Source organism: Microcaecilia unicolor, chromosome 4 (assembly GCF_901765095.1).
Source record: "Microcaecilia unicolor chromosome 4, aMicUni1.1, whole genome shotgun sequence".
NCBI classification, from domain to species: Eukaryota; Metazoa; Chordata; class Amphibia; order Gymnophiona; family Siphonopidae; genus Microcaecilia; species Microcaecilia unicolor.
Window position 1 is genome coordinate 276501986 of NC_044034.1, and position 23359 is coordinate 276525344.

Consider the following 23359-nt stretch of genomic DNA (forward strand, 5'->3'; position numbering starts at 1 on the left):
TGATAGGGCGCCTGCTCTTGCAGATTCGGCTGCACCCAGAAGTGGTCCTCATCGCCCCGGATTGGCCAAGGAATGTAAAGCGCTGTTCCACTTGTGGCAAGCGCAAATCAGCAGCAGGGCTCTGTAAATCGTGCTGTATTGGCGTAGGAGCCGGCCCGAGCATGGCGAGCGATGTTTCTTCCCGCTCTGAGCTGGCGCCATTTTGCTTACACCGCATGGCGCGGCCTCTGTGGACTGTGAAAGTTTGAGTGCTCTCTATCTCCCCTGCTGGTTGATGGACATAACCCTGCTCACATGTGGAAGGAGCCTGTGTATATCATGGTAGGCTCCAGGTAATAGCAGGTCAGGTTTTCCACGCAGGTGCTGGCACAGCTTGGATTTCTCTGCTGCTGCAGCCCCAGCTCCCTGCCACTGGGCTGAAGAGCACTGTAAGGAGGATCAACAGCACCTGCTCAGGCTCCTCAGTGCAGATCTGTGCCATGAAAAGTGCTTGTGCCGCTGTTTTAATTTTAAAAAACCCGCTACACATAGCTTTCATACATGCAGTTTGTATATGCATGTATGAAAGCAGTGGCACAAGTGCTGCTCTGTGCATGAGCAGAGCAGTCATGCTTAGCGAATGGCTGTTCTATGCATGCTCAGCTGACCTACTGGCTTCATTCCTATCAAGCAGCTCACTGTTTTTTTGCACGCAGCTCATTTGCATGCAATTTGCTTTGTGAATCACTCAGTATTTCCAACTCAGTAATTTTTACAGAGGTGGAAGGATCAAGCAGTTCTTCCCGGGGACATTTTGCATCTCCCTCTAATTGAGTTTTTGCTGCAATAATGATTAAGTTTCTTTCTACTGGAGAAAAATAATCATTCCTGTCCCCAGGTAGCAAACGTACATGCCCAGTGTCGACACATCAGATTTGAATGCAGTTGTAATGCACATCCTGAGGAGGAAAACAGCAGATGGTATCTATTCTTATCTGAAGGCCAGAAGATGCAGGAGGGTATGGAACCCAGGATAGCTTCTAGTTGACACACACATGGTGCAGAAGTAAGGGGTGGGGCATGGGAGAGGAGGGGAAGAGAAGGGAGGATAATCATTTCCACTGCAGTGCAGCAGGCCTAACATTAGTCTTCTTTAAAAAAAATGCAGAAATTTATGCTTTAACAGTTGAAGTCTTGATCTAGAAAATACAAATTGTGATTCTTGAATGAGGAAAGTAAGACACGCAGACCATAATAAAAACAAGGACAGGATTCAAAAACATAAAATGTATCCACTTAAGTCTTCTGATTTATTGATGACAAAGATGCTTAAGTACAACAGTGGAAAAGAAAACATACAATGTGCATGAGATCTAATCTGCAAAAATACCACAAAATGAGACTTTTTGTGGGTAGTAAGTATACTTAAGAAAAGAGGTATACAACTTTTGCTGTCAAATTGACCTTTTTCCCCCCCCTTAAAGTCACTGTGTGATGATTGCTTTGCCCGTCCAGAGGTATCAGTGGTACACATCTCTGCTGCTAATAGAACAGGCAGACCACCCGTGTGGTTTAGTACTTTCCCCATCTCCTACTCCTACTTAGCCGGCATTCAATTAAAATACCATGCAAAACAAAATGCAATGGACATGCAATATATAAAGTTTGAGACTGACCCTGAATTGCTGAGTAAATGGATCAGTAGCAGGCACTTTTTAACACTCAGGATTTTATTTAATGGAAGGATGCTAGCGTCTTACATACTCTCTCTTATGCCTCTACCAGTACTTAAACACATCAGCGATATTTGTGAGAGTAGAAAAACATTTCCAAACAGCAAGTCAGAAAATTGAACAGCAAAGCTTCTTGAGAACAAATATGCAATCAAACCATACAAATTTCGTTACTGCACCCTTCTCATGCTAAGTCAAAAGTGAGACATGAAGCTTATTTAACAACAAAAACAGAATAACTAATTTCACAGAGACACACAAAGATATGGCACAGAAAACATTGCTTTCATAGTAGCGATTTACTGGGTAAGAGGCAAAATTTTGCAATCTTTTCTCCTCCACCACTTCCTGCCTGACATCCATCCATTATTTGGAACAGTTTACATCCTAAGCATTATAGGATCTGATGAGTTGTATACATACTTGCACACTCTAGTAGATATCAAAGTTCCCTTACAAATGTCCATATATTTTGCATTATCCATTAAATTAATGTAACTTGCAAAAGTCTCAAACTCTGGCCCTGAGTGCCACTGACAGGTCTGATTTTCAGAGCAAATAAAACAAGCAAACTTATTATGGTTCACAGACCAAAGATATGCAAAAATCTCTCAATGATCATGATGAAACTTCAGAAAACCAAGATCTCTTTGCAGCACTCTAGAACCAGAGCTTAATGACCTCTGCAAGAAAAGATGTTTTCGGGAGCCCCATAAACAAAGCAATAGAATCTTTGCTACCTTCTCTAATTTGAGTTTCAAATGTAAGAAGGCTGAAAGCCTTAAAACATCTACATACATGTTCATTTATTTGATCCTTTGGGTAATGTAAGTTTGGGTTTTGTTTTTATTTTATTTACTTATTTAATTTTGTAATGTAACAAACAGAACTATAGCACTGCAGAGACAGCCCCAGGAAGATCTCAGACTCCAGTTATAATGGAACATGGCTGAAAAGGTATGACACAGACTCGCCATTGTGTGTTCTCCGGATTGCTTCAGCCAGTATCATTGAGATGTCAATAACCTGAAATTAAAAGAAAAATTAAGCACAAAATATTGATAGTGAAAACAATGACAGAACAGCCTGTATTCCTTAACACTGTTATTAAACTTAGGTGCAAGGCAGAGGGGGGAAAAAATTGCGAAAGTGTATTTTTTAAAATTCATAATTATAAACAAAAGCAAGCAAAGCTAAAGAAAGCCAAATACTTTTTTTAAACCACCCTAACTAAACTACTTCCCTAAAGGACAATGGACAGAGCTGTTGCTCATAAGGAGAGTATATGATACACGGGCCGGTGAGCCCAACCCTGACCCCAGTCCCAATTGGATGGAATAGAATGAATCATCCTCATTCCCAAAAACACTTACCTGAATTTTTGAGCAGTGTTTCATTTTGTCCTCCTGTGGGATTGTGTTAGTTACTACCACAGCCTCAAAGGCAGCATTATTAATGCGGGAAATAGCAGGACCAGAGAAGATTCCATGTGTGAGAATGGCATAAACTTTGGTTGCTCCAGCAGACAGTAATCTTAAAAAAAAAAAAAAAAAACCCACCACAGAAAACCTGTATTTATATGCATATATATTCTTCCTAAAGCTAAGTGGATTAGAACTCAACATTAGCACTAAATAACATAAAACAAAATACCCATAACCAAGTAACATACAACTAGGGTTGCCAACTCCACCCCCCCCCCCCCCAAAAAAAAAAACAAAACAAAAAAAAACAACCCAAAACAAACAACTGATACCTGCCCTGCTCCATACTCCACCCATGCCATGTCCCAACTCCCTTACCACATGCCTGTGCCATGTCCCAATCCCTTGCCAAGCCTATTGTTGTACTCTTCTCCCGCCTCTCTATAACCAACTGTGCACACTAGGGTTGGCATCTCAAAAGAAAAACTGCCACATATACATGCATTCTATGATTATTTCACAAACTTTACACAACAGAAACAGAGTTCTGCAAAAAAACACACACATTATGGACTTATATCAGACGCCCAAGTTCATAATCCCACCAGAGCCCCTTCTGGCCTTAGGCAAACCACTTAACCTTCCACTGCCTTGGAACGGCCAGGTTTGGCATTAGCAACCTCACCCTATTCAGGGTCTACCATCAACTATCAAAGCTGCAGTGGCCCCATAAACATTTCACAGCTTCCTCCTTATGGGCAGCAAGGACTTCAGAGAATGTCCAGGACTCAACAACCCTATCTATAAAGAGGCAGCACCCTAAATACTAATATATTTCCAAATGAAAATACAGAACCAGCACTAGCAGAATACCACATGCTGGTCACATGCACAAAAGACAGACCATCAGTAAATGTGATATGAAGACAAAGACTGAACTGGAAACCTCAAAAAGATCAGGTGATACATGTACAGTGATGCTAGATAAATAGAAACTGAAATGTAAGATATCAGAGAAGCACATTTGCCAAAACTGGCAGATTCTAGTTAATAAATTTAAAATAGTGTTTTTTTTAACCTCTGTTGTCCGAAGGTTTTCCCATTTGCTTTGGTCCCAGTGTCTTTTCTGCTTCTCTCTTGTCAGGGTCTCCTGTCCATTTCATCTCTCCCTGTGATCATCTTCCATCTTCCCTCTATTTCCCTAATGCATCCTGTCCAGCATCTCCCCTCTGTGTCTGTGCGTCTATCCTCCCCCATTGTTCACCATCTATCCTGTCAGTGTTGAACATTTTTCTCTATGATCCTGTCCCATCCCTTGTCCAGTTTATTCCTTCTTTCACTTCTCACCACACCCCCAACATGGGGCTAGCATCTCTCCTTCCTTCTCCTCTGCCTCCCTTCCCAAGTTTGGCATCTGTCCCTCTCTCTTCTGTGGTTTTCTGGTCTCTTCTCTTTCTACTCCCCCTCCTGGAGTCCAGCACCTCTCCCCCCTTCCCATCCTGGTCTAGTATCTCCACCCCTTACTTCCCCCAAAGTCTGGCATTTCTTCTTCCCTGCCCCCCCCCCCCCCCCACGGGTCTGGGTTCTTCCCCTCTCTCCTGTTTCACACATCTGGTTTCTTCCCCCCCCCCCATCTCTCTCTCCCCTTATGTCTGGCACCCCTGCTCACAGTACTCAAAAAGCAGCTGGTCTTCAGCATCCAGAAGACATACTACTTCCTGCTGCTCCACCCACAGAAATTGCATCACAGAGGCAAGACAGCAGCAGAGAGAAGCCCCAGTAAGCTGGAAGTAGTGTGTCTTTCTGGATGTTGCTTTTGGAGGACCATGGAGTAGAAGAGGAGGGAGACATGCTTCTGAACTCGCAGGAGCCTGGGGATGAAGAGAGCAGTACACTGAGCTACCAGATTCAAGGAAGGGAAGAGAGGAGAGGAGAGGGGAGGGAAGGGAAGAAAGGAGAGGAGAGGGAAGAGAGGGAGAGTTGCTGGACCGTGGGAGCAGGGAGACTGAAGGCAGGAAAAAATGACTTTCCTGAAGCCGGTTTTAACACTCTACCAGCAGCCGGGCCTGGCCATTTAAAAACCTGCCAGGACAGATGAAAACTAGCTAGTTGGCAACCCTACATACAACACATGTAAAACATCAATTAGAATATAAAGGAAACTTCCATCGAGATGAGCAAAATAAGAACAGGAAACACATTTCATCTTACTCCCATTTTCTGCAACTCCTGTCTCGGAATATATATCTATATCTTAATTCCAAGGCAGCTCTACCAATGCACACAGCTATCATTTTCCTTTATTGTCTGTCCAGTACACTTACACAAATCCTTCAACCTATTTATCCTTTTTGCCAAGTTAGAGGTAGCTCTAATTCTGAGCTACAAAGCGAGGGACCTAAGGTTAAGGGCTCTCTATTTCACAGACATTCACTGTGACTCTAGCCAAGTCTTTACTTCTCATTCTCATAGGCAACCACTCAGTTTCCAATTGCCTCCAGATTTTCCTATCAGGCTGATCCAGTCCTGAATTTAACCTACTGTATAGAGGGGCTTGTAGTCTTGCTTTTTCTAGGGAACACAACTGGGAAGCAAAAACCACATTTCTGTATTCAATAGGGTAAAGCAAGGACTGGTTGAAACCTACTGGGTGATCCTGGAGCCAACTGGCAACCCTAAACCACTCATATGTGAACTACTCAGGGCAGGGATACACTGCAAAACTTGTAGGGTTAAAGTAGTTACAGCAGAGCATAGAACCTAGAAAAATCATGTTGATGCCTTCTCCATAATTTACTGTATTCTTCAGAAAATCATATATGTTCCCTGTCCTTCAATTTACATTTATAAGCTTTCAGGGGTAGGTACACTAGAATAGTCTAGTTATCTTCTTTAATGCTGATGTGGTGTCGAAATACGAAAAACAAAAAACAAAAATCAAGCTATTACAAAGTGTCAAAAAATGTATAGTTTTGTTTTTATCTCGACTCTGCTGCCCATGAAAGGGCAGATGTGCCTATAATTTCTGTAATAAATTAGGAACAATGCAGGTCCCTCTGTAAATTATCTAATGGAATTCTGTAAAACGTTTAACCAATATGAAAGAGAAAGGCATGATATGTGGTAAATATGCACTGACAAAATTACAAGTGTCATAAACAGCCAACGTGCCAATTTTGTAAGCTGCAATTTTCTATAACACTACTTTCGCTCATGTATTTACATAAAGTTCAAATGCAGTAGCCTAGTGGTTAGTGCAGTGGACTTTGATCCTGGGGAATTGAGTTCGATTCCCACTGCAGCTCCTTGTGACTCTGGGCAAGTCACTTAACCCTCCATTGCCCCTGGTACAAAATAAGTACCTGAATATATGTAAACCGCTTTGAATGTAGTTGCAAAAACCTCAGAAATGCGGTATATCAAGTCCAATTTCTCTTTCACTACCTCATGGAAAGTAAAGGAATACTTACTTATCTGCAGCATGACATATCGTTCCACATGTGTCGGCCATGTCATCCACAAGAATGGCTATGCGGTCTTTCACATCTCCAACTAAGACCATCCTGTCCACTTCATTGGCTTTCTTTCTCTCCTTGTGAATGAGAGCAAACTCAACGTTCAGCCTATCGGCAATTGATGTAACTCTGAATTTAAGAGACAGACAATATATATTTCTGTATTTATACTACATAAACAAAACTGAAGTCTTAACCGTTTATAAAAAAAATATGCCAAGAAATCTATCTTGAAGATTGGTTACTCTAGCCTGGGAGAGATGGGAAGGAGGGAAGAGACTAAAGATCAGAAAAACATCATGAATACGAACATACATACAATATATAGCTTTGTAACACAGTGAGGAAAAGAATTTGGAATCATTTGAGACCATAATTTAGGATTATTGAAGTGGATGTGGGGAAGTTTTGCTTGCAGTAAGACAGTATCAGAAGTGTGACTTGAGTTAAGCTGTATATCTAAGTGCTTTTAACTTCATTTATAAAAAAGAGACAACAAAACTAACAGTACAAATACACATCTTTCATAAATACATTTCCAGGTCAAACAAGCTGTAATCTTTGCTGTATAAGCAAACCCAAAAAAGTTAAAGTTTAAGTAATGTCAGTACTATCTGAACTATTATTAGTGCTGCACACCTTTCTCCCAGCTCACCAACAGAGCAGATACATAACAAAGATTCACACAAGGCTTGTTTGAGTTTGAGGATGCTAACTACTTTGCAAACCTACAACAGTCTGAATCAGCACTGACCTCTTATGGCCAAATATAATATTCACTTACTTGAATCAGAGAACATACTTGGCATAAAACATTACACATTCTGGCTGACAAAACTGCATTTCACTACAGATGTAACCCTTTAATTGAATACTACATAATAGAACTATAATTAGGACGTTACTTTACAACTATAATTAGGACGTTACTTTACTAGTTTTCAAACATAAAACAGAAAAAAATAAGACCATATGGCCTACCCAGTCTGCCTATACATGCTATTTACTATCCCTTCCTTTCCCTTAGAGATCTTACGTACTTGTTCCAAACTTCCTTGAATTGAGATAGTTTTCATCTCCACCACTTCCACCAGGAGGCCATTTCATGAATTCACCACCCATTCCATGAAGTAGTATTTCCTCAGGTTACTTCCGAGTCTAATCCCTTTCACCTTCATCTTATGCCTCCTCATTCCAGAGCTTCCTTTCAAGACTTGCCTCTTGTTTATTTATGCCATGTAGATACAACTCTATCATATCTCCCCTCTCCCACCTTTCTTCCAAAGTATTCATATTGAGATAAAGATCTCAATAAGTCTGCACTCAAACTTTATGACAAAGATCACTGACCATTTCAGTAGCCATCCTCTGGAACTACTCCATCCTGTTTATATATTTTGAAGGTGCAGTCTCTAGAATTGTACACAATATTCTAAATAAGGTCTCACCAGTCTTACACCGTGTAGTAAATTTAAAACAAATCGGAGAAAATATTTCTTCACCCAACGCATAATTAAACTCTGGAATTTGTTGCCAGAGAACGTGGTGAAGGTGGTTAGCTTAGCAGAATTTAAAAAGGGGTTAGATGGTTTCCTAAAGGACAAGTCCATAAACCACTACTAAATGGACTTGGGAAAAATCCACAATTCCAGGAATAACATGTATAGAATGTTTGTACGTTTGGGAAGCTTGCCAGGTGCCCTTGGCCTGGATTGGCCGCTGTCGTGGACAGGATGCTGGGCTCGATGGACCCTTGGTCTTTCCCAGTGTGGCATTACTTATGTACTTATGAGGCATTATCACCTTTTTCTTACTGGCCATTCCTCTTTCTATGCACCCAACCATCCTTCTAGCTTTTGCCTTTTCATTTCAATCTGACTGGTTACCCTAAGATCATGCCATGTGATCACACCCAAGTCCTGCTCCTCTTTCATGAACAAAGTTCTTCACTCCCTAAACTGTACTGTTCGCTCAGGTTTTTGCAGCCCAAATGCATGACCCTGCATTCAAGCTTCGCTAGTCCCTTCCTCATGTCTACATTCTACAGATATTGGTATCATCTGCAAAGATACCTGCAAAGAGGCAAACATTACCAGATAACCCTTCAGCAATATCACTCACAAAATGAGTTAAAAAAAAAATCCCAAGATGGTAACATCCCTTTCTTCACAGCAAGCTCCATTTACCACCACCTCCGTCTTCTTCCACTCAGTCAGTTCTTAACCCAGTCAATTTAGGGCCCATACCTAGGGGCACTCAGTTTATTTGTCATTTATACAGAACCATGTCAAAGGCTTTGCTAAAATCTAAATACACCACCTGTAGCACTCTCCCTCGATCCAACTTTCTGGTCACTCAGTTGAAGAAATCAATCAGATCTGTGACAAGACCTGCCTCTAGTGAAAATATACTGCCTTGGGCCCTGCACTCCGTTGGTTTCCAGAGATGTCACTATTGTCTGTTTAAATGACTTTCCAGACATTTACTTACCACAGACGTCATTTGTTTCCAGCCTGTACTTTGTTGTCCAGTTATATTGTTATGGAGAATCAATGTTTTTTTCTATACTGAAACTCTTGAAAGCCCTTATGTTTATCTCTCCAGTAATGGAACTGTACTTCAAAAATATTTCAAACTGATTCCACTGAATGGTATATCTCCACCAACGTACAATCTGAATGTTTCCGCTAAATAAATATTTATTATTGGAGAAATCACCAACCTCTGCATCAGGTAGCTTCAAGGATAACCATGTAAAATAAGTTTACCTTACCATGTAAAATGAGTTTATCTTGTTGGGCAGACTGGATGGACCATTCAGGTTTTTATCTGCTGTCATTTACTATGTTGCTATATTTGTTTTTATTTGATTGTAATCTAGCTACTACTACTATTACTATTAAACATTTCTATAGCGCTACTAGACTTACGCAGCGCTGTACAAATTAAAATATTACAGTATTTGTTGCTCATAACTCATGAAAAACAGCTTCTCTGAGTTAACTGTTTATAAATAAAATGCACCCCCACAAATACTCCCATATTCAGATAAGTAAATGGGAGAGAAAGAACTTGTGTGGATGGATAAAGGACTTTTGCTCATAAGGCCTGAAGAGCCTGCTGCCCAGGATGTCACTGTACACCTCACAGAATAAGCTCATAAGGCCTGAGGAGCCTGCTTCCCTACAAGCAAATAAGCTGACGCAATATTCTCCTTCAGTCATCTAGCAACTGTGGGCTTGGAAGCTATGAGGTCAAGCCTCTGTTTACCAAAAAGCACAGTCTGTCCAATCTGCGAAACTCATTTGTGTCTTCCTTCCAGAGTAACTCAAAAGGAGACTTCTGCAGAGTCCGAAGGACTAAATTAAGGTTCCACTCTGGCCATGGTGTACAAAAGGGATGCCGCAAGCGGCCCACTCCCCACAACAATCAGATATCCAGGTGAGACACAAGAGATGCCTTCTGTAGTCGGCCCTTGAAACAGGCCAAAACTGCAACCGGAACATGTGCTATCTGAGCAGAGCTAAAAACACCAGCCCTCGAACATCCTCCATGGATATAGAATGTTTCAGAGCCTGAAGCAAGGTAGCAATGATAGAATCAGAATAATCTTTTCGTTTTAACCAAGCCCTTTCAATGGCCAAACCATAACAAAGGAGAATGGATCCTCCATGAGCAATGGACCTTGCTTCAGTAGGCCATGTGCCTGCAGAAGACGGAGAGGACCCCCATCCAGCAGCTGAATTATTACACTCCGGTGTAATGTAGTCCCTACCATGGGCCAAGGAAGGAAGACATATAGATGTGTCTCTGGCCAGGGCTGCAGTTGGGCATCTATTCCCATCAACCCTGATCCTTTCCAATGGCTGAAGAACATGGGCATTTTGACATTCATTTTGGGTTCAATGTGTGCCTGTTGATAAAGTCTCCTTCCACATTCAAGGACCCAGCAATGTGAGCTGCCGACAAGCAGAAAAGATTTTTCTCCACCTATTTATGAGAGAGGCCGCCTCCACCACCATCAGATGGCTACAGGCCCTGCCTTGCTTGCTGATATAAGCCACTGTTGTCACATTGTCAGAGAACACACACAACGGGGGGGCCCAGCCAGAAAAGGAGCAAAGTCATACAAGGCATTCCAAACTAAACTGAGCTCCAAGCGATTTATCGACCACTGAGACTCTTGTTCCATCCAGGTGTCCTGTGCCAGATGGAACTTGTAATGAGTTCCCCAACCCAACTTGCTGGAATCTGTTGTCACCACCTCCCAAAGTGTTATCGGAAAGGGAGCTCTGATGGTCAACAAATATGAACTCCTATACATATATCCAGAATTGCCTTACAGTATTTAATCGCCAAACTTCTATCACGTTTTATCGTTATCATGTTACTCAAGATCCTTCTGTTATATTAAATGTATATTTTCTTATATATTTCCACTTTTCATGATGTATTGTAAGCCACATTGAGCTTGCAAAGAGGTGGGAAAATGTGGGATACAAATGCAATTAAAAAAAAAAAACTCCTGGGTGACAACCACCACTGCATACTGTAACCCTATGGGTTAAATGTTAAAAGATTACCTGGCTCATTCTGGATCTGGTGTGGAGACAGTGAGTAGTGCAGTGAAACTGAGTGGTCTGTGTGCATGCGCTGAGTGTTCCACATGCTGATGGAACTCTCAGGAGAGTGACAAACAGCTCAGGCTGGCAGTTGGGAGAGAGCTCTATTGGTGAGAACATGTTACTAGGGAAAGACTGGAAGAAAGTTGATGCTGGAGATCATCACCTGAAAGAAAAGGCACCCACCGTTCAAGAGAGCCAGAGAGAGAAAACAAAGAGAGAAGCTAAGTGATTGAAACTATTTTAAAAAGTGCACATAAGAGAAAATAGTAAACGAAACCTGAACAATAAGTGAGAGATAACTAAAAGAAGAAAAAAAGAGTAGAGGAAAACTTACATGCTGGGATCCTTGGGGGTCTCCAGGGGTCTGAGGGACAGGAGAGGGGAGACTTTGAAGAGTCTGGTGTTTTGTGGAATTGAATGTGCTTAAATGATTTATGTAACTAATAATTTATACTTATCTGAGGATGCTCTCAATTTTTCTAGAGACTAAACTGATTTGTGTTGCTAACCTGTAATTGGAATACATATGTTAAATTTGCAAGTTGATAAAAATTTCATTAGCATTTAAATATAATTCAAATAAATAAAAAATATTTTCTTTCTATTGTTAAACTCCCTGGTTGGTGTTGAGTCATTTTGGGGAAACACTGTGACATATTTGGTACCATCATTGTAATACCTTGCTCTGCCACCAGGGGGTTTACAATACACCGTCTGGCAACCAGCATCCAAGGAAGATGAAGGTCAGTACTTGTTAACACCAGAGACCTGCGGCCAAGAAGAGACTCATGTAAAGGCCACATATGAGCCCTTGCCCATGGCAGCACTTCCATCGCCAACATCACTGACCCCAGAACCTGGACACAAACCTAGACCTTTGGCCGTGATTGAGATCTGTTGAACCAGCTTCGACTTCCTGTGTTCAGAGAGGAAGATCCTCTCCTTTGCTTTGTCAAACAGAACACCCAGATACTCCAGCCACTGCAATGGAGATAGTCTGCTCTTCTTGAAATTGATCACCCAACCCAATGACTGCAGAAGACTGATAACTATCTATTGCCAACACAATGTCTAAATAGGTCGATGCATGAAAGAGTCAGTCATCGAAATACAGATGAAAAATCTTTTCTGCATGTTGGCGGCTCACATTGCTGGGTCCCTGGTGTCAAAGGCCACCACCGCCACGGTAAACATGCTTGGCGCTGTGGCGAGACCAAAGGGCAAAGCCCTGAACTGGAAGTGACGGCCCAGCACCGCAAAATGTAGAAACCTCTGATGCGCCATCCATATGGGTATATGCAAGTGAGATCAAGGGTGGTGAGATTTTCCCACTTGAACCAAGGCTATAACTGCTCTTAGTGCTTCCATGTAAAAGCAGGGCACTCTGAGACAGCAGTTTAGATGCCCGTTTTGTGTTAAAGACTGCGGATGCTACTTCAGGCATGCTCTTGCCATGACCAAGCTGCACATTGTTTCTTGAAAACCCAAAGAAGCCACTTCAAAAGGCTTGTTTCAGAAAGCCTTCTAGCTTTCTATCCTGTAGTCTTTTACGGCAATACCCCCTTCCACCGACAAGGTGGTCTTAGTTATCACTGTAACAAGGGAGTCCACCCTGGGAAGCAGCAACTTCTCTTTCTCCTCCAGAAACAACGAGCCACTATCAGCCCCACGTCAGGTGAGACCCATTTTGCTATAATCAGGTCCTGAATGTCAGAATGCAACAGGAAGGCACTACCAATGCCTCACAAATAATAAGTAAGTCCTCTTTATGAAACAAGCTCAGTACTTTAGGGTCATCCCCCTCCTCAGGAGGGAGCCTTCCATCCTCTAATGGCTCCTTCAACGATGGCTCCTCTGAATAGACCCAGGCCACATCAGATAAGGAGTGAGAAGCAGATACAGCTTCATCTGCCCATTCTTGGAGATCTAAATGAGATCTCTTAGAGTGAGAAACTGAAGTAGCTTGCAGTAACTCTGATTGTCCCTGCTTCAGTAAATAAGTCTGGTTTAAGAGCAATATAAACTCCAAAGAAAACAAGATTCCGATGCATCTGAATGCTCTCTTGGGCCCTGAGGTTGCTAAATGGTGGCCAGATAACAGTGGAGAATGTAGACAACTGGAACTGAACAATAGCTGTGATGCTAAACTTACTTCAGTTCCACCTGGGGATTAGAACAGGGAGAAAATAATGCACCTCTTTGTTGAAGACATTAATCCCCTGATTTTATATATGGAGCTAAAAATTGCAGATGCAAATTTGGGTGTGTGCAGTTTAATTGCATAAAGACAATCAGCACCTATAACTGGGCACTAAGGCGCTAATTGATAATAGTTTGAATTTATATGAGTATCTTAGTTGCTATTCTATAAAGCTGCACATGTACGTTTTTACGCACAGATCCAAAAGGGAGTGTGGCCACAGGAAAGGAATGGATGGGTTAGGGTGTTCCTGGAATTTGCACGCAGTGTTACAGAACTAGGTAGATCTCCAAGTTTCAGCTGGTGTAAATCCTCACGCCTAAAACTGGGAGCAGATCCTAGTACCGAATGCTATTCTATGAACGGTGCCCAACTCAGTGCAGTGTTTATAGAATAGTGCACATTTTTTTCAGCACCATATACAAAATTTAGTCACATGCCCATTTATCAGATGATTTGTCCCAGATACCATATCTCAAAAGATAGATGTACTATTTCCATCCAAGTCTTTATTAGAAACCAAATGGCAGCAGACATTACAATACAACTGACATATAGCAGCAAAACAGTTACAACACTTCAACAAGATAAACAGGTACAAGCAGGAGCAAGGAGCTAGGCAGCCATACAGAGTCACAACATCACTTCCTCCTTTCCATCCATATTTTTCTATGATGAGGAAATCTATATAAATATCAGTAGGAAAGTAGCCTGATTTACTCTTGTCCAACATATATCAAAATGCATGTATACCACTAACAAAGTGTTAGAACTAAGTATGAAAGACCAGAAGAAAGAAAGTATACCAACAGCCTACACTTTTTTTCTGAGACAAGTGTAGTGGGTTCAAAAATCAAAGCACGGTTAAAATCACTGTCAGTTTATTGGATATTCAAACACACAGCCTGTGCATGTGCTTAGTCTTCAGTAGACTTGGGAGCTGATGCAAAAAAATAAAAAATAAAAATAAGAATAAAACAGGCTGATGGCTGAGCAAGGGTATGATACATACCTGTAGCAGTTGTTCTCCGAGGACAGCAGGCTGATTGTTCTCACGACTGGGTTGACGTCCGCGGCAGCCCCCACCAACCGGAAAAAGCTTCGCGGGACGGTCGGCACGCAGGGCACGCCCACCGCGCATGCGCGGCCGTCTTCCCGCCCGTGCGCGACCGCTCCCGCCAGTTGAATGACAAGCAATAAAGTATGAAACACAACTCCAAAGGGGAGGAGGGAGGGAAGGTGAGAACAATCAGCCTGCTGTCCTCGGAGAACAACTGCTACAGGTATGTATCATACCCTTTCTCCGAGGACAAGCAGGCTGCTTGTTCTCACGACTGGGGTATCCCTAGCTCTCAGGCTCACTCAAAACAATAACCCAGGTCAATTGAACCTCGCAACGGCGAGGGTACAACAGAAATTGACCTACGAAGAACAACTAACTGAGAGTGCAGCCTGACCAGAATAAATTCGGGTCCTGGAGGGTGGAGTTGGATTTACACCCCAAACAGATTCTGCAGCACCGACTGCCCGAACCGACTGTCGCGTCGGGTATCCTGCTGGAGGCAGTAATGAGATGTGAATGTGTGGACAGATGACCACGTCGCAGCCTTGCAGATCTCTTCAATAGTGGCTGACTTCAAGTGGGCCACCGACGCTGCCATGGCTCTGACACTATGAGCCGTGACATGACCCTCAAGAGTCAGCCCAGCCTGGGCGTAAGTGAAGGAAATGCAATCTGCTAGCCAATTAGAGATGGTGCGTTTCCCGACAGCGACCCCTAGCCTGTTAGGGTCGAAAGAAATAAACAATTGGGCGGACTGTCTGTGGGGCTGTGTCCGCTCCAAGTAGAAGGCCAATGCTCTCTTGCAGTCCAATGTGTGCAACTGACGTTCAGCAGGGCGGGTATGCGGCCTGGGGAAGAATGTTGGCAAGACAATTGACTGGTTAAGATGGAACTCCGACACCACCTTCGGCAGGAACTTTGGGTGAGTGCGGAGCACTACTCTGTTGTGATGAAATTTGGTATATGGAGCATGAGCTACTAGGGCTTGAAGCTCACTGACCCTACGAGCTGAAGTAACTGCCACCAGGAAAATGACCTTCCAGGTCAAGTACTTCAGATGGCAGGTATTCAGTGGCTCAAAAGGAGGTTTCATCAGCTGGGTGAGGACGACGTTGAGATCCCATGACACAGTAGGAGGCTTGATAGGGGGCTTTGACAAAAGCAAGCCTCTCATGAATCGAACGACTAAAGGCTCTCCAGAGATGGCTTTACCTTCCACACGATAATGGTAAGCACTAATCGCACTAAGGTGATTCCTTACTGAGTTGGTCTTGAGGCCAGACTCTGATAAGTGCAGAAGGTATTCAAGCAGGTTCTGTGCAGGGCAAGAACGAGGTTCTAGGGCCATGCTCTCACACCACACGACAAACCTCCTCCACTTGAAAAAGTAACTCTTTTTAGTGGAATCCTTCCTAGAGGCAAGCAAGACCCGGGAGACACCCTCAGACAGACCCAACGCAGTGAAGTCTACGCCCTCAACATCCAGGCCGTGAGAGCCAGAGACTGAAGGTTGGGGTGCAGCAACGCTCCGTCGTTCTGCGAAATGAGAGTCGGAAAACACTCCAATCTCCACGGTTCTTCGGAGGACAACTCCAGAAGAAGAGGGAACCAGATCTGACGGGGCCAAAAGGGCGCTATCAGAATCATGGTGCCGCGGTCTTGCTTGAGCTTCAGTAAGGTCTTCCCCACCAAAGGTATGGGAGGATAAGCATACAGGAGGCCGGTCCCCCAATGGAGGAGAAAGGCATCCGACGCTAGCCTGCCGTGTGCCTGAAGTCTGGAACAGAACAGAGGCAGCTTGTGGTTGGTCTGAGAGGCGAAAAGGTCCACCGAGGGGGTGCCCCACGCTCGGAAGATCTTGCGTACCACTCTGGCATGGAGCGACCACTCGTGCGGTTGCATGACTCTGCTCAGTCTGTCGGCCAGACTGTTGTTTACGCCTGCCAGGTATGTGGCTTGGAGGAGCATGCCGAACCGACACGCCCAACGCCACATCCCGACGGCCTCCTGGCACAGGGGGCGAGATCCGGTGCCCCCCTGCTTGTTGACGTAATACATTGCAACCTGATTGTCTGTCCGAATTTGGATAATTTGACAGGACAGCCGATCTCTGAAAGCCTTCAGTGCGTTCCAGATCGCTCGGAGCTCCAGGAGGTTGATCTGCAGATCCTTTTCCTGGAGGGACCACAGACCCTGAGTGTGGAGCCCATCGACATGGGCTCCCCACCCCAGGCGAGATGCATCCGTCGTCAGCACTTTCGTGGGCTGCGGAACTTGGAATGGACGTCCCAGGGTCAAATTGGTCCGGATGGTCCACCAGAGCAGTGAAGTGCGACAACTGGTGGAGAGGCGGATGACATCTTCTAGATTCCCGGTGGCTTGGAACCACTGGGAAGCTAGGGTCCATTGAGCAGATCTCATGTGAAGACGAGCCATGGGAGTCACATGAACTGTGGAGGCCATATGACCCAGAAGTCTCAACATCTGCCGAGCTGTGATCTGCTGAGACGCTCTGGTCTGCGAAGCCAGGGCCAAGAGATTGGTGGCCCTCGCTTCGGGAAGGTAGGCCTGAGCCGTCTGGGAATTCAGCAGCGCTCCTATGAATTCCAGAGACTGAGTTGGCTGGAGATGGGACTTTGGGTAATTTATCACAAACCCCAGCAGCTCCAGAAGTTGAATAGTGCACTGCATGGACCGGAGGGCTCCTGCCTCCGAGGTGTTCTTGACCAGCCAATCGTCGAGATATGGGAACACGTGCACTCCCAGCTTGCGTAGGTAGGCCGCTACCACCACGAGGCACTTTGTAAACACTCGTGGGGCAGAGGCGAGCCCAAAGGGCAGCACACAATACTGAAAGTGCCGTGCGCCCAGGCGGAATCTGAGATACTGTCTGTGAGCTGGCAGTATCGGGATGTGAGTGTATGCGTCCTTTAAATCCAGGGAACATAGCCAATCGTTTTTCTGAATCATTGGCAGAAGGGTGCCCAAGGAAAGCATCCTGAACTTTTCTTTGACCAGGAATTTGTTCAGGCCTCTCAGGTCTAGGATGGGACGCATCCCCCCTGTTTTCTTTTCCACAAGGAAGTACCTGGAATAGAATCCCTGCCCTTCCTGCCCGGGTGGTACGGGCTCGACCGCATTGGCGCTGAGAAGGGCGGAGAGTTCCTCTGCAAGTACCTGCTTGTGATGGGAGCTGAAAGACTGAGCTCCTGGAGGACAATTTGGAGGCAGGGAGGCCAAATTCAGGGCGTATCCGCACCGCACTATTTGGAGAACCCACTGGTCGGAGGTTATGAGAGGCCACCTTTGGTGAAAAAATTTTAACCTCCCTCCGACCGGCAGATCGTCCGGTACGGACACTTGTAGGGCGGCTATGTTCCCGTGGATCCAGTCAAAAGCCCGTCCCCGGCTTTTGCTGTGGAGGCGCAGGGGGCTGCTTAGGCGCACGCTGTTGACGAGAACGAGCGCGCTGGGGCTGTCCCTGTGCCTGACGAGGCCTTCGGGCCGGCTGGTTGTACCTACGCTTTGCAAAAGAATAGGGTGCAGCCTGCCGTGCCCGGGAAAAACGCCCACCCGTGGGGGCGGGTGCTGAAGGCGCCCGGTGGGAGAGCTTGTCGAGAGCGGTTTCCCGCTGATGCAGTTGGTCCACCATCTGCTCGACCTTCTCACCGAAAATGTTATCCCCCCGGCAAGGGACGTCGGCCAGTCTCTGCTGGGTGCGGTTGTCCAGGTCAGAGGCACGCAGCCATGAGAGCCTGCGCATCACTATACCTTGGGCCGCAGCACGAGATGCCACGTCACAGGTGTCAAAAATCCCCCTGGACAGGAACTTTCTGCACGCCTTCAGCTGCCTGACCACCTCCTGATAAGGCCTGGACTGCTCCGGCGGGAGCTTATCGACCAGGTCCGCCAGCTGTTGCACATTGGTCCGCATGTGGATGCTCATATAGAGCAGGTACGATTGGATGCGGGTCACGAGCATGGAGGACTGGTAGGCCTTCCTCCCAAATGAGTCCAGAGTGCGAGACTCCCGCCCCGGGGGCGCCGAGGCGGTATCCCTCGAACTCCGTGCCCTCTTGAGAGCAGAATCCACGACCGCTGAGTCATGGGGCAACTGGGGCCGCATGAGCTCTGGGTCAGAGTGGATCCTGTACTGGGACTCTGCTTTCTTGGGAATGGTGGGATTAGTTAATGGTCGCACCCAGTTCCGGAGCAGCGTCTCCTTCAGGACATTGTGCAGCGGTACCGTGGAGGACTCTCTAGGTGGTGATGGATAGTCGAGGACCTCGAGCATCTCGGCCCTCGGCTCTTCCACAGAGACCACGGGAAAGGGAATGCTTATAGACATATCCCGCACAAAGGAGGCAAAGGAGAGACTCTCAGGAGGTGAGAGCTTCCTCTCCGGTGACGGCGTGGGGTCCGAGGGAAGGCCCGTAGACTCCTCTGAGGAGAAATATCTCGGGTCCTCCTCTTCCCCCCACGAGTCCTCATCCTCGGTATCGGACATTAGCTCATGTAGCTGAGTCCGGTACCGGGCCCGGCTCGACGTCGAGGCACCGAGGCCTCGGTGTCGTCGAGCGGTGGACTCCCGCGCCGGCGGGGACGGAGCTCCCTCCATCGACGTCGACGGGGACTCCACCTGCGTGGCTGTCGAGACCGGCACCGCAAGCGGCGGCGGTGTCGACTGCCCCGGCGCCGGGCTAGAGCTCGCCGGCGCCACAGTCATCGGCGCCGAGGGCGCAAGCACCCCCGGCGCCGGCACAGCCTGGCGCATCAGCCCTTCCAGGAGCCCCGGAAGGATGGCTCTGAGGCACTCGTCCAGGCCCGCTGCCGAGAAAGGCGGTGGGGCCGGCAAGGGTGTCGGTGCCAGAAGCTGCTGGGGGCCAGGAGACGGCACCGAGGTGCCGGAACCCCTACGCGTCGGTACCTCCACCACCGACGGAGATCTCTCCTCTCTGTGATGACGCTTCGGCGTCGACACCTCCTCAGGCACCGAGGGCTCCCGGTGACGGCGCTTCTTGTCCTTCTTCCGGTGCACGTCACCGGTGCCGGAGGGCATGGAGGAGGAGGAGGTCGATCCCCCTCGGTCTCGAGGTACCGGGTCCGACAGGGTTCGGTCCCGTGGCTCACGAGTTGAGGGAGTGACCGGGGCCGACTGCCCACGCGGTCTCTCTACCCCACTCTCGCCGGCGGACCGGCGGGCCGACGGGACCTGTTCTCCTGGGGTCGCTGCCATCGGTGCCGATGTCTCGGGCATCGATACCGGTACCGAAGAACCGGCCTTCGATACCGATGCCGTCGAGGTCGACGTCGAGGGGCCGGCGCAAGTTCCAAAAAGACGGTCCTGCAGAACTTGCCTCGCAACCTGAGTCCGTTTCCGGAGACCGAGACACAAAGCACACGACTTGAGATTGTGCTCCGGCCCGAGGCACTGGAGGCACCAAGCGTGGGTGTCGGTCTGCGAGATCGGCCGGCCGCAGCGACCACACTTTTTAAATCCACTCGGGACCTTCGAGGACATCGACGGAAAAATCGCGTCGGCGAAGTCAAAGTCGGCAATGGTGGCTAAAATCACACCACGAAAATTGAAACCGACCGAGCGGCCACTAGGCCGCAACGAGGCGTCCCCGCTAGAAAGCGAGGGAAAAAGGAGGAGCGCGTGCTCCACACGCGCAAAATTCTTTTTTTTTTTTTTTTTTTTTTTTTTTTTTTTTTGGATAACAAACGAAACTGAAAGAAGAAGAGGCCAAAAGGGCCAAGCGACGACCCGCGTAAACGCGGTCGAAAATTCCGGCGGCTGAAACGAGAGAGTTGCAAAAACACGACTCTCTCAGTCGCGGGAAAAAAGTAACTGGCGGGAGCGGTCGCGCACGGGCGGGAAGACGGCCGCGCATGCGCGGTGGGCGTGCCCTGCGTGCCGACCGTCCCGCGAAGCTTTTTCCGGTTGGTGGGGGCTGCCGCGGACGTCAACCCAGTCGTGAGAACAAGCAGCCTGCTTGTCCTCGGAGAATAGTTTTTACTGTGAAGTTAACAAAAGAATATTCTGGGCCCATGCAGTAATTAATCAGCATGCAAATTACTGCTGCATTATAAAGTGTGCCCTGTCAGGGGAAAAACAGTGCACACTGTAGCAGTAATCCGCAACTCTCTGCTAAAATATCCCCCCTTCTTGTCGATGCATGAGGAGTGACTGGCTCATGCACCAACAGGAAGGGGGGCATCCCTGCCGATCTAGTGACCCCCTTCCCTCTCTCCCCTCCACCCAACATAAATAAAAATAAATCCCTGGTAATCTGGTGGATTCCACTCCATTCCGGGAAATCCCCCCCCCCCCCCCCCAAGTGGTGTGCTGGAGCCGGCTCGCACCGGCTCGCAAGAGCCGGTTGTTAACTTTGCTCGGCACTTGCAAGACGGTTGTTGAAACAGGCAAGCCGGCTCTTCTCCTCCCTCCCGATCCCTCACGTCACCGACCCGATCTGACTCTTTGAATTCTTCGGGGCAGGCAGTTTTGCCTGCCCGCTGCCAGAACTGACTCTCCCCCGCTGGCGCTGCCAGTTCGCACTGTAAAAATGGCCGCCGAGACTTCCAGAGGCGGCCTCGCGAGACTTCTGCTGAAGTCTTGGTGGCCATTTTGAAGCGGGAACCGGCAGTGCCAGTGGGGGAGAGTCAGTTATAGCAGCGGGCAGGCAAGACTGCCTGCCCCGAAGAATTCGGACAGTCAGGTCGGGTCGGTGACGCGAGGGATCGGGAGGGAGGGACCAAATCGGATCGGGAAGGAGGGAGCGGATCGAGAGGGAGGGAGCAGGGGAGGAGAATTCGCCAACAACTCAGGAGGGGGTGGCAGGGGAGAGAAGGGAGTCGCTGGGCATTTGTGGATGGAGGGGAAAGGAGGGTCACTGAGTATGGCTGGGTGCATGCAGGGCAGGGGAGAGGAGGGTCACTGCTGGACATGGGTGGATGGAGGGCAGGGAAAAGGGGGGTCACTGGGTATGGGTGCATGCAGGGCAGGGGAGAGGAGGGTCACTGCTGGACATGGGTGGATGGAGGGCAGGGGAAAGGGGGGTCACTGGGTATGGGTGCATGCAGGGGAGAGGAGGGTCGCTGGGTGCATGCAGGGCAGGGGGAGAGAAGGGTCACTGGACATGGGTGGATGGAGAGGAGGGGAGAAATGCTGGATATGGATGGAGGGGCGGGAAGAGTGAGGAAGGAGATGAGATGAGGGAAAAGAAAGAGGAGAAAAACTGCACATGGATGAAGAAAATAGGCAGAAGCTAAGGACCAGAAATGAAGAAGAAAGGAGGAAAGGAAAGAAATAAATGGAAAGGAAGCCCTGGAAACGGAGTTAAGAGGACAGATAGCAGCAGAATCGGATACTGGGCCAGCATGATCAGAAAAACAGTCACCAGACAACAAAGGTAGAAAAAAAAAAACCATTTTATTTTCATTATAGTGCTTGGAATATGTTCACTTTGAGAATCAGGTGCTCAACATTAAAAGTTTATATTTATTTACTTATTTATGACATTTTATCGCACATTAAACGAATTAGATTGGAACCTGGGATCATTTAATTTTTTTTTCCTGGAGTAATGCATTGCCTCCCCCCTCCCCCCCCCAGCTAAAGCCAGCTCTGCAATTTGGGGGGGGGGGGGGGGGGGGTGGAGAGGGGGACAGGGGAGAGAGCCTGTTAAACATTTACCAGCACACCACTGCCTCCCCCGACCTTTGCTACCCAATAAAATGAGAAGCAGAAGCAATGCCCAATTGTTCCTGCCTCCAGCGCTGACATCATTCAAAATGACAGCACCCGATTCCTAGTTGTGCATTCCAATGTACTTCTAGGTGTAAGACTCTCAAATAAGGCAATAAGGGATTTTTTTTAATATCATGGGAGGGGGGTTCCACTAGACTACCAGGACTTGTTGGGCAGTTTGCAAACCCTTCTACACCTCCTTAGACCTGGCATTAAAGTTCTGAAGTTCTGGCATTGTGAATGTGTTAAAAGTTTTCTGTTTGCTTCTCTGCACTGGGAACAAACAGCAGCCTCATTACCATTGTGTGCTAGTATCCTACATGTGGAATTACACAATGTTATCTCCCCACAAAAAACTACTTGGCATCATGAGACCATAAAACTACTACTACTCATCATTTCTATAGCGCTACTAGACGTATGCAGCGATGTACACCTGCATGCAGATGCTTCTTGAACCATGTACTTCTGCCCATGGTAACTTTCTACCTGGGCGTTCCATAATTAAGCGCTTCAATGTGCTGGTGACCAGTAATAACTACTAAAGACAGACATTTTAGCTGAAACTACTGCAGAAACTTATGCCTTTAGCTGACATCTACTACAGACTCAACATCCCCCTTCCAAAAACAAAGTCTTATTTCACTGCCACTTTTCCTGTGAAGCTAAAGTGGAAGGGTAGAAAATTCTGTTCTTACCCAGCAACTCTAATTTGAACAAAGCAAATAGGTTGTACCTAAATACATATGTCAGACACAGCTCTCACCTAATCTCCAGCAGGCACAATGAGGAATTAACAGGCAAGGAAATCGCAGGCAGCTCCCAAGAAGGAAAGGATGCAGAAACAAGGCTAAAGCAAGCAAGTAGCAGGAAAAACCCCCTTCCATGCTGCAGAGGTAACTAAGACACAGCCTAGTATTCACAAAGAAAAAGAAAATAAGTCAGAGAACAAGTATAAAACAACAAGAACTATCAGCAACCCAAAAACATAACTAAGACCACCATGGTTGAAAGGTAAAGTTGCTCCCACCCTCTCTTACCAATATTCTCCAAGACTCTCAATCCAC

At 46.8% G+C, this 23359-nt stretch overlaps 1 protein-coding gene across 1 annotated transcript in view; it reads right to left on the bottom strand.

Annotated features, from left to right (window-relative positions):
• Positions 1 to 1261: 1261 nt before the first annotated feature.
• Positions 1262 to 23359, bottom strand: part of PRPS2 (phosphoribosyl pyrophosphate synthetase 2) — an 82470-nt gene continuing 60372 nt past the window's right edge. The window contains exons 5-7 of the mRNA XM_030201594.1: positions 6607 to 6780; positions 3086 to 3245; positions 1262 to 2738 (exon numbers count right to left, since the gene is read on the bottom strand). Of these exons, the coding sequence (XP_030057454.1) occupies positions 2646 to 2738; positions 3086 to 3245; positions 6607 to 6780 (427 nt within the window). The 3' untranslated portion in view covers positions 1262 to 2645. The remainder of the gene's footprint in view (positions 2739 to 3085; positions 3246 to 6606; positions 6781 to 23359) is intronic.